This window comes from Solenopsis invicta, chromosome 6 (genome assembly GCF_016802725.1).
Source record: "Solenopsis invicta isolate M01_SB chromosome 6, UNIL_Sinv_3.0, whole genome shotgun sequence".
NCBI classification, from domain to species: Eukaryota; Metazoa; Arthropoda; class Insecta; order Hymenoptera; family Formicidae; genus Solenopsis; species Solenopsis invicta.
Window position 1 is genome coordinate 9,347,028 of NC_052669.1, and position 11,658 is coordinate 9,358,685.

The window sequence follows — 11,658 nt, forward strand, 5'->3', positions numbered from 1 at the left end:
AAGATTTATCATTCAACGTTTAAATGCAGATCAAAATTATATCACTGCATGTCTACCGTGTGACAATAACTAAATCCCTTGCGATAATTAAAACGCAAATTAAAACGAGCCACTCATCTGTCACTGTCTTTCGCAGGGTCGTCCTGGGACTCCTGGAATTCCGGGAAGTATCGGTCCAATGGGACCCAAGGGAGACAAGGGAGAGCCTGGCGCACCGAGTCCTTACGGTGTTTCTGTCGGTGTAAGTATAACTTCCAGTTTCTTGTCGTGGTGTAAACTTCTCTCGCGTCCTAACTTTACATATAAATCCAAGCGCTTAAAAGGTAAAAATCGAGAAGTCAAACTGTGCCTTCCCTTTGAAACAGAATCTCACGCGAGTAAGTAAACCGTCAGTCGATCGTCCGCGAACAGCGAGAGCAAGAAATGTTACCTTTTGTTTCAAGGGGAGGAGCTCCCTCCTCCCTTCGGACAGGGGTGGAAAGGGAGCGGAAATAAAAATAATGGTTTTCACCTCGCGCGGTTTCGGTCTGGCAGATTAAAGTGGCGGCGGGGCATATATATCCTTGTGAATAGGACGATGCGAAAGTCTTTGAACAACGGGCGGCGCAACGGGAGTGATGGAAATTAATGCAAGAGTGCGCCTGGCGTGCTCCCTTTTTTTTTCGCGTCTTCGTCGCTGGATTTATTCGTTGCGCCGAACAGAAATTTTCTCCGCCACGGCGCGGCGCACAGAGTTTCGCGAGCTGTCACGGCCGACAACTGACAAATAACGCATGCTGATACGCGCGATAGCGCCTCGCTTTGCTGCGAGCTTGTACGGGCTGTATAACGTATTCACAACTACAGCCGTCTGAATAACAATCCTTTTAAATATTACAACATCTAGTTACGAAGTATGTGAAGCACAGGATTGGCAAAAAGTTACTTGATATTATAAAAATATCTCGTTATCGACACTCAAAAATTAACGAGTCCATCGTCATTATTTTTTAAAAGATATCTGTACAATAGTTATGTTATAGAATTAAAAATTGAAAGTCAATTTAATAAAAAATAAACGATGCTAACGAGCATCTAAGATGGCAATGAAGTTAATAAGAATCTTTTCATCTAAAAAACGGTAAAGCATTTGTTACGAAAAATAACACCAAAAATAACACCTCAGATAGAGATTGAACCTGAAACCTCCCGACTTTCCCGGACAAGCTTAGCCACCTCGACCACTGAGACATGTAGTGATATTTTTCACAATTATATTTACCTCAAGATTGCTCCGCCGGGATTCCATGTCTCTTCTAGACCTCTCTCTTCTCTTCCTCCTCCTCTCAAGATATCTAGGTTGTCAGGCCTTCACCTCTTCTTTCTCCTCCTCCTCCTATTGCACTCACTAAGACACTCGCGAATAATATACTAAAGTCGCGCGCGAACTAATTATTTATAAGTCTTTCGCGCAATTACACTTCGGCACTTCGGGTTTACAAGTCCCATGATAAGACTTCCAATTCAGAGGGAGTCCCGTGGATTCAGTAAGACCTCGAGTCGACAAGTATATGTGGAACTCACGCGTACCCGTCCACTGAACAAGAGTTAAGTCCCACGCGGGAGAAAACGAAATCAATGTCCAAATTCTTTCCGCTTAGGACCGAATCGATCGCCAAAGACAGAGCGTGTAAACCTCACAAACCTCCAGACAAGCAGAGGGGGTGCGATTCCTGGCTCTCGAATTAGGATTCTATCAAATAAAAATTATGAAAAGTCTATTAGTCCGATAACTAAACGACACTCCCGGAAAAAATGCGCGACGCGACGAACCGGCTACGGTTCGTTTATGTTATTATAAATCGGCGATTATAAGTGCTGGCTTTCTGTTGAATTTTTACCTCGAAAAATATCTGTAAAATATCCATTGGTTAAAATATTTCATTGAATAGATGTTATACAATCTTGTATATGTTATAAATATTTTATTAAGTATTTAAAAAATATATCTCGAAATAGAATTGAATTCACACGCAAAAAACGTTTTTATTTTATATTATAAATTGAATATATCCAAGGTAATTTACATAACGTGAGAACTGCAAATATTTTAGAGATTATAAAATAAAAAGGGAAGCTTTGTTTTCCAATTAATGTTAATTTTATTTTCATTATCTTTATCTTCTGAGAAATTTATAAGCTCCGTTTGAATTAAGATCTGAAGAAACACGACAAAAACAATTCTTAAAATATTTTTTCATGTATCTAGGACATTCTATCAGAATTTCTTACAGCACTATCAGCCGAGAGATCGTAGAAATCTAGTATATGCAATAAAAAGAAATCTCTCTGACGGAAATTCCATAAAAATACAAAGTACATAGACAACGATAAAAATCGCTCAAGATATCCATCATTTTTCTAAAGGCATAATACAACATTGATAACGACAAGGATAGATTATTCCTTGAAAAAGAGCGATCCCGGTGGAGCAACAGGAAATTCCGATATCGCCTTCCCGCGATCGAAAGGATGCCTCTCGCGCCTAGCACGTAAACCGTCTCTGCTGAACATTCGTGAAAAAGAACGCAACGAAGAAACGTCGACAGAAAGCCGACGTGATGCGCCTAAGCGATCGGTTGCATCTCATTCTTCGATGTTTTCGATAAATCAACCGCTCCTGTTCTTGGCAATACTGTACAACTTATTTACTCCCTACAAATCTGTCTGTCTGTCTATCACAAAATAATGCGATGCAATAAAAAAAAAAACGAAAATCGATAATCGCTGCTTTTGAATTACATTGATATGTTACTGCGAAAACATGATTTGCAAAAATATAGTGACTATCTATTCACGCTGCAAATACGTTTTTAGATCAAAGGCGACAAGGGAGACGATGGTTTTCCTGGAATTCCTGGGCAGCCGGGAAGAGAAGGTCAAAGAGGACCTCCAGGACCTCCCGGACCACCTGGAGCACCGTCTCAAGGAAAATATATGCCAGTTCCAGGACCTCCGGGTCCTCCCGGACCGCCTGGTCCGCCTGGCTTGTCTTTAATCGGACAGAAAGGAGAACCCGGGATCGGTAGAAGCCATGTTTTCGGGGAAAGAGATTACTATCCCCCCAGGCAAGGTAAAACATTAAAAAATTAGAAAGTTGGCACACAGTTATTATAGTTTGATATTGTGACAATGCTTCGACAATAAAAAGAACTAAAATCATGAATTGTTAAAAATAATCGTTTAATTTTAATCAAGATATCTGATATCATCATATTATGTAACATTTAGCATTTTGTAAAGTAACATTATGTTTTGTTAAACTATTTTAATCGCGATTTGTATCGCAATAAATACTCGTTTTGTTGAGCACGCTCTATCAAATATATTATAACGTAATTAAATTTTACACTCGCATACCCGCAAGGAGCCAGAAGTAGTCTGGACGAATTGAAAGCTCTACGTGAACTCAAGCAACTGAAAGAACTGAAAGAGCAATTAGGTAATATCTACAGTATCCTACTAAAATGAATATGCAGCAGACACACTGTTCTTTCTCTCTCAGACGCTTTATGAAGTATCTCCCATTAATTGCACATTGACATTGGTATTTTTACATTTTTTAATTTGAATATTTTTTTTCAAGGTGTTGTTACTGCTACAAGGGGACCTTTAGAAAGTACAACGAAAATTGTGCCAGGAGCTGTTACGTTCCAAAATACAGAAGCCATGACAAAAGTAAGATTCTTCTATTAACAATAATTGCTTCTTTATGCGCGCATAAATCTACTTTTATTACTCTCATTTTACAGATGTCTAGCGTTAGTCCAGTCGGGACTCTGGCTTATATCATAGACGAACAAGCTTTACTAGTCAGAGTTAACAATGGATGGCAATACATTGCTGTCAGTATCAAGTTACATTACCATCACAAGTCTGTAGAATGCTTAATAACTGTTATACTAAATCAAACTTAAACCAAACTTCTTTCTGTTCTTCAGCTCGGATCACTTTTGCCTATCACTACGCCAGCACCACCAACAACGTCTCCACCGCCAGCAAATCCTCCTTTCGAAGCATCCAATTTAATTAATCAGATACCCGTGAAAGCCGACGGAACAGGAGTAAGTTAACGACCTAAACTTATTGTATTTCGCAAAAGGCACATTCGTAAGAATTAAATGTGTTAATATCGAATCTGCAATTTTTTTTTCATGCTACGCAGTGGTATCCGCGAATGGTGAGATAATATTATACTTAATGCCTTTTCGTTCGTTCATGATATAGTATATTTCACATATTTTTATATTTTTAAGATCGCGGTGTACGGATAATATATAGCTTTTTAATTTTTTGTAAATTTATTTGTAATTAAAAATGTAAAAATGTGCATGACGTTATTACGATTGGAAATATTTGCTCAATGCGAATTATGTCTTTCAGTTGAGGATGGCTGCATTGAACGAGCCGTTCACCGGAGATATGCATGGTATACGAGGAGCAGACTACGCTTGCTATCGACAAGCAAAGCGAGCAGGCTTGAGAGGTACCTTCCGCGCTTTCCTTAGCTCTCGAGTTCAAAATGTTGATAGCATTGTCAGATTAGGAGATCGAGATCTTCCTATAGTTAACATAAAGGTAATTGGGAATAATATTTCTTTAGTATTATGACTTTTTATTATTTAATAAAATTGAATATTTTATTAAATAATAAAATTAAATATTTTATTAAATAATAATTGGGAATATTTAGGGCGACGTGCTATTCAACTCTTGGAAAGAAATGTTTAATGGAAATGGAGCGTACTTCTCTCAAAATCCCAGAATCTACAGCTTCAATGGAAAGAACATTTTTACTGACTTCGCGTGGTAAGCATAGAAAAAAAATATATGTAGAATATGAAATATATTGATTTTATTGTAAAAGAAAAAAAATTCAAAAAATTTCAAATAAATTGTAAATTGTTGTATTAAATTATTTTCAATTTTAAAATAACAGGTTAACTAAATCGAAATTCATGATTATTATTACCCATTAATTTGAAAATGTGAGAATATTTTAAATACTAATTTTGAAAATACCATGAATTCATCCTTAAAAATTTATTTAAAAAGACAGTATATATACTATTTAAAAAAGAGACATTGATTTTGACATGATCTTTAAATGATCTTTTAAGGTGCTATCCTACTTTTCTTCTCCTGTAAAACCACATTGCGATTCTCGCGTAAACCTGTAACAATATATGTATTTTTGCTATTTTCTTGATATTATAAAATTAATGTTTTAATTGCAGGCCTGATAAAGTCGCGTGGCACGGTTCTCATAAACTTGGCGATCGAGCAATGGACACTTACTGCGATGCCTGGCACTCGAGCAGCTCGGATCGTTATGGATTAGGCTCGCCGTTGACCGGCGGCCGATTGTTAGACCAAGTACGATATTCGTGCGACAATAAATTTGCGCTGCTCTGCATCGAGGTGACGAGCGAGCTGGTGAGGAGACGACGGAACGCCGACAATCGGCCAGACGACGACATCGAGATGTCGGAGAACGACTATATGGAGTACTTGGAGGAACTCATGCAATACTGAACACTCGCACCTTCGACCATCCATTCGCAACGCGAAAATCGAGCCGTTATGTAAATAGGAATGCAGATGCGCGCGTGCTGCGTTTCTTCACGCGACATATATATAATAATAATAATATATATATATATAAAAGAAAAATCCCACGTTCGAGTAATAATTCATATCGACATACATATCGTGAAGCCATAACGTGTGCGAGCCATCGCAAGCAACGTCACGTCTCATCTTTCGCGATCTCGAGATCACAAAACCATCTCCGATTCCAAAGGTATAATTATAATTGTACTTTCACCACGAGTCACTAGCCATCCGCTTCAGCCGCGTCTCAGTTCTCTCTTTCTCTTCTCGATCTTTCTTAAAGATAAAAAGAAGACTGATCGTCTAGATATTTGTCAGTGTTTCATCGTATTGCGTATTCGCACCAGGTACTGTCCCGTCTATCAGTCGCTTTCGAAAGCTTCGATCGCTCGAGGTCTTTCGAGAAAAAAAGCTCCGCCGCGATTCAACGTTTACCCTCATCACGATAAACGTCCAAAAATACGGATTGTCAAACGAGCGACGCAAATCCGGACAACGCGTGTAAGACTCGCTCAGGCCCGCGTTTATGGCGCACTTTAAAAGCGGCTGTTTAGTTTTATCCTTGTTTTTCGACAAGTATCATACATTAAATGATTAGCCTACTCAACCTACTGAATTATTTAAAAACCAAAAAATACAAACGATTTTTGTAATTAGCTTCGTATCGCTAGCTTATCATTGCAAGAACGAAGGATCTGAATATCGCAATAATCTCGAAATAAAAAATTGTTAGGCAACTGACAAAATCTGAAATTTAATTATTTCTATTTTTAACCATTTTACTTCTAATTTTTTCTTTCTTGTGACATAATTCGTATTGAAAAACTCACATCGATTTTTCAAGACATTCTACAGTATATACATAATATTTTACTTATGGTTTTTCTTGAAAAAGATTATAACAAATGGACATAGTATGGAGTATAATTTAGATTTTAAAAATGCATTTTTATAAAATTATTCGGTATAAAATAGAAAATTATTAATTTTATCCTTGCGTGAAATTTTTTTCTAAATCAAAGAGACTTAATTTTGACTTTTCTGAATTTAGTACAGTTTGAAATTCAGGTCCTCAATTACTCGCATAAATTCTCCTTGTTTCTAATGATGTAACACAAAATAGTAAGCGTACTTATGCGAACCTTCAAGTGGTTGAATCTAGATAATTACGTTCGGCACTATAAATGTCGAAATACTACAAGTGCGCTGCGAATGCGGGCTGTACCATTTAGGGAATTACCTAACACTGCCCTAAAAAATCTAAATAAAGTTCGTATTCGCGATCAAGTTGCATTTACATTTTAGCTGATACATATTGAGTGTGTATGTTAGACTTAAGAGGCACATCGATTAAGGAGTTTCAGACGACGAGCCGCTTGGCTCACTCTGTCGAAGATTTATGCTCCGTGTATCTTTCATGAATCACCTCTAAAAAATTACTTGTACTTAAATCATACATCACTTTAGGAGTAGTCAATGATTGGGTTTTAAATCTTTAAAAAATTGTCATTGAAATGTTTGCAGAAATACTCGAGAATTGGAAGAAAGCAGAAATTAATTATTAACATTAGAATAAAAGATTAAGAATATGTTAAAAATTGTTTCTATTTAAAAATGTGTTTCTTTTAATTCATTTAATTCTTTTAAGTCATTTAATATTATCACATATAATGCGCAACGAAGAAGCATCTAATATGATATAACATTTATCAAATTTAAACGCATATATGAATGAGCAAGATTTGCCATAAAATATACTCTCTAAATTGAAATCAGCATTATTCACTGAATAGTCTGATTTCAGTGATGTACTTATAATTATAATTATACCATTCAGTAATATATGCACTGTTTTCAGTGACAATATACTGATTCGATCAGTGAGAGTACCTCTTTCTTAATCAGAATCACTAAAAAATAGTGAATAGTCACTGATGATCAAAGTTATAAGTATAACATTACAAATCAGTAAGATTTCACTGATTCAGATTTAGAGAATACATAATAATTGATAAATCTCTTATTTGCCTGTAATTTTTTCTTCTCAGCTCCATAAAATTTGTTTCTGTTCCTTGGATTACACCGAGCATAAATCAGATCTAAGTCAATGTCTATAACTCGAAGATATACCGTTAATATTAACATAATTTATTACAGTTACGTAGAGATTGATCGTGAGACCGTCATATGTATATTTAAGTTGTCAGCAAGCTTGTTGGCGAATATTTCCTACGTACATAAGTAAAATTTTTTAAGTATCGTCAGTAGTAATTCGTGACATATCCAAAAACGTACAATCGATTGTCCTTCAATATAGTTTGCACCGAAAATGTTTTGTTTCCAAATTTTATATTATTTGTACACTTTATTATTGTATTTCTAAATAAAAGATGAAAAAAGAATCTTCTCGAGTTATATCTCTTTCCTTCACTTTTATATATTAATAAAAGTGATATAAATATAATGTATAAGTTCTTATATTTCTATCAGAGTATTTTATGTAATATGATATTAAATTATGGGTTTTCAAATCAAAATAAAAATTAACAAATTTCAATAAGAAATAAAATAAGATAACTGCACTCATGGTCTACCTAAGACTAAGTATAGCTTCGCAATTTTTTAAATTTTTTATTAAATCCAAAATTAAACACTGATGGATTTAAATAGGAAATATTTTTAAACATTAATTTAAAATATAAGACAGTTTCAAATATTTATGTAAATATAGTAAAGATTTTAGAAAGTGTTATTTAAGTCGTACATTGGATACATATATTACTCAATATGGTCTAATTATATTAGTCTTTCTTTTTCACAAAAAAATCTTAGAAAAATAGATAAAGGGACCTAACATTACATTTATAAGTTTATAGGTTTATTAACATATTAATATATTAATATATAAGAGTACACAAAAAACTATTTTTGTCAACAATCAATTAAAAGTAAATAATTAACTTATCTTAACTTTTTCCCCCATAACACCATAGCTTATGAATTAGAATTTAGTAGGTGGATTAAAATTTATGATTTAAAGTAACAAAAACATTACAATCAATTTGTATATGCACATACGTGTATACTCATTAACCATTACTTGATAGTTAAAGAAAGCAGTAACTTTTTTTGTATGAAATATTAGATCATGAGAAACAAATACAAGAAAAATTTAATTTCGACTTTATTATCAACATCAGAATACAGCCTGTACGACATACTATGTCGTGTTATTTGTTTAATTCATTGTGCAACTACTTAGTAACAGCAAATAGGCCATACGGGGTACACTTACCTTATATTCTATTATGTGTAATGGATAGAATATATAATTTGCAATGCTTTAATGTTACTTTTAATTTGAAATTACAAAAGTAAACTAATTAAAATTCATTGATTACTTCAAAGAGAATTTCTATTAGCTTTCTGTTAATATATTTGTAATTTATATATAGAAACCTTATCGTATTTTATATAAATCTTTTCCAATTGTTATATTTATATATTAATATGCGGAATAAAATGTTAAATCAAATGTTACATGAGGAAATTTAATTCTAATAATTTATCTTAATTTAAAAAATGGATATTTCATTACGTGTTATAAAAAGAAGAAAAATTTTTTACCTTGAGTTCTTGCAACGAAGGAAGGCTGTTAATTAGGTTAATGTTTCAACTCCAAGGATCACCAGAAAAAATTGTAACTCATCTAGCTAAGTTTCTCTGGACGCTCTTTGGATAGTATTGTATCTCGGTTGTCCTTACTGTCAGAGCTAGAAAAAGAAAAAAAAGTTAAAGATGCTGATCTTGCATTGTGATAAAAATGAACATACAGCTATGCATTACACTTACGACATTTATTCAGTTGTGTGAAATAACTTATTGTTAGTGCAGTAAGCACGATATAAGAGATGTACGGCGATCTGTGGACATACCACATTTAACGAAAAAACATGCCAGTTTTCGATTCTCTCGAAAGACGTGCGAGTCATTTTCGCGCGCATCTACGACATCAGAGACTGTACTTTTGTTAGCGAAAGCAACACGATTTCAAGCCGACACGGCGCGTCGCTTTGACGGTGTCGCTCACATCTCACATTGGATACGGAATGGTGGAACTGCGGAACGTTTGTGATTGGTAGCGGCTTCATTCCGCCGATTCCGCCGTTTTCTTTTTCCGTTTTCAGCGGAATAAGAATTTTGCTCATGTATTCGTCTTTCACGTATTGTCGCAAAGAAAAACAAGACTTAATTAACTAATAAATAATTAATTTATTAATTTTACTAATTCGTCAAATAATTGTCACTACGATATCGATTTCATGCTATATCCTGATGCTAAAAACCGTAGTGTTCTGTGTAGTCGAGTTTTAGGCGAAATGAGATTACGAATTACTTTGGTAATAACAGGTCCGACTAATTTTTTAGTAATTTATCAAATAATTGAGGTGACAATCTAAAATAATCAATAAATTTTTCTTCAGCTTGAGCCTGCATTTTCTTTGCAAGATTTGCACTTGCTCCGTGCAATAATCTTTCTGCCTCGGAAATTCGGAATATGAGGCAGCGGAGAAGATGCAAAACACGATTAAACGCGACACAACTTCGCACGGTACATCGCATCCGAACGACGAATGTTGGCACGAACGCCCGACAATTTACTTCACTTCCGACACTCCACGAAACTCTCGAAACACTCGCTCATGTTAAAAACTCGTACGGGACGACGAGGAATGCGAGTTGAAATGCGCCGCGACGCGCCTCGACGCGCCGCGACCTTTAGTCGTGCTCCCTAACCGACCAACTGCTGGCACTGCGTAGTAGCGGCGGTAGCAGCGCAGCGGCGCGCAGGCGCCAGTCACGTGAGTCATACGTCACGCCGTTACGCAGTACGCAGTGCCAGCAGTCGGTCGGTTAGGGAGCACGGCGGAAGGTAGCGGTGCATCGCAGCGCATTTCAACTTGTATCCTCGTCATCCCGTACGAGTGTTTGATGCGAGCGAGTGTTTCGAGAGTGTCGTGGACTGCCGAAAGTCAAGTGTCGGCTTTCGTACCGATATCCGTCGTGTCGAATGCATCCGTGGTGCGAAGTCGTGTCGCGTTCAATCGTGTTTTGCAGCTTCTCCGTTGCCTCTTATTCCGAGTTTCCGACAGGTGTGAGCACCAGGAGGGTTTCGAGAGTTCCGAAAACGAAGGCTCGCGCGTTCGTGCCAAGTATGAATCAAGACGAATCGTCGTGAGGAGAATCTTGGATCCTTCGTGTCGCTCAGACGACAATGATCGGTCGGGATGGTACGAGGTCGCGACGCGCGTTTAATCGCGTCTTCTCCGTTGCTCCGTATCCCGTATCTCGAGTTTTCGACGGGCGTAAGTACCGGGGGTGCCGTAAACAAACCAAGTGTCGCGCGTTTGTGCCAAGTGTGAATCGAGAGGAGGAGGATCTTGGATCTTCGAATGCGGCGGCTGAGACGGAGCTAGAGGGAGCAATCAGCGAACGGTGAGTCAATTTATTTGTACATACAAGTATCTACTGTTTATTTGCCCCAACATTTTAGTATTTGTGTCTCGTCCTGATTGCGCTTGCATGAATTGCAACTCAATAAATCGCGCATAAGCCGTTAGAATAGGAAAAATTTAAAGATACATACGCGCGCTTGGCACTCATCCCTTCGCCAGGTGTGCCAACAGACGCGCTTTCCGAGGTATTGGCAGACTGTATATACAATTTTGCAATCTTTTGACGCAATCTTCGTTGATCAAATGCACTATAATTTTGTTTTAATTTTTTTAACAACTCGCAAATAACAATAAATAATTTATCAGATTTTATTGCTGCAATGGCAAATAAATAATCGTGTTTTTATGTTTTATATGTATCTGCTTTTTAAAGCAAGAGCGAAAATGTAATTCAAAATCGATTCATACACAGTCGGTATGCAGGTGTCCCTGTACCCTATAAGAACTACAATATTATTCTTAGAATATTATACAAATATTATTAAAAATT

The 11,658-nt window shown here is 36.3% G+C and overlaps 2 protein-coding genes and 1 long non-coding RNA gene across 11 annotated transcripts in view; 2 read left to right on the plus strand and 1 right to left on the minus strand.

Annotated features, from left to right (window-relative positions):
• The window catches only part of LOC105196855 (collagen alpha-2(IX) chain), a 229,835-nt gene extending 221,781 nt beyond the window's left edge, over positions 1 to 8,054 (plus strand). For 3 of the 7 annotated variants that reach the window (XM_039450965.1, XM_039450967.1, XM_026135006.2), the window contains 10 exons: positions 137 to 241; positions 2,857 to 3,112; positions 3,407 to 3,481; positions 3,626 to 3,717; positions 3,792 to 3,884; positions 3,981 to 4,103; positions 4,205 to 4,219; positions 4,423 to 4,617; positions 4,733 to 4,848; positions 5,277 to 8,054. In XM_039450965.1, coding sequence (XP_039306899.1) covers positions 137 to 241; positions 2,857 to 3,112; positions 3,407 to 3,481; positions 3,626 to 3,717; positions 3,792 to 3,884; positions 3,981 to 4,103; positions 4,205 to 4,219; positions 4,423 to 4,617; positions 4,733 to 4,848; positions 5,277 to 5,574 — 1,368 coding nt within the window. In that variant the 3' untranslated portion in view covers positions 5,575 to 8,054. The remainder of the gene's footprint in view (positions 1 to 136; positions 242 to 2,856; positions 3,113 to 3,406; positions 3,482 to 3,625; positions 3,718 to 3,791; positions 3,885 to 3,980; positions 4,104 to 4,204; positions 4,220 to 4,422; positions 4,618 to 4,732; positions 4,849 to 5,276) is intronic. The other 4 variants (XM_026135008.2, XM_026135009.2, XM_039450966.1 and 1 more) reach the window with 3 other exon arrangements.
• The window catches only part of LOC113003830, a 222,774-nt gene extending 212,322 nt beyond the window's left edge, over positions 1 to 10,452 (minus strand). For 2 of the 3 annotated variants that reach the window (XR_005575073.1, XR_005575074.1), the window contains exons 1-3: positions 9,508 to 10,452; positions 9,280 to 9,425; positions 1,262 to 1,732 (exon numbers count right to left, since the gene is read on the minus strand). This is a non-coding gene — a long non-coding RNA (uncharacterized LOC113003830). Of the gene's footprint in view, positions 1 to 1,261; positions 1,733 to 9,279; positions 9,426 to 9,504 lie in introns of all 3 variants that reach the window. The other variant, XR_005575075.1, reaches the window with a different exon arrangement.
• Positions 10,453 to 10,583: 131 nt separating this feature from the next.
• The window catches only part of LOC113003834, a 94,648-nt gene continuing 93,573 nt past the window's right edge, over positions 10,584 to 11,658 (plus strand). The window contains exon 1 of the mRNA XM_039450970.1: positions 10,584 to 11,148. The gene's annotated coding sequence lies outside the window, so the exon portion shown is untranslated. The remainder of the gene's footprint in view (positions 11,149 to 11,658) is intronic.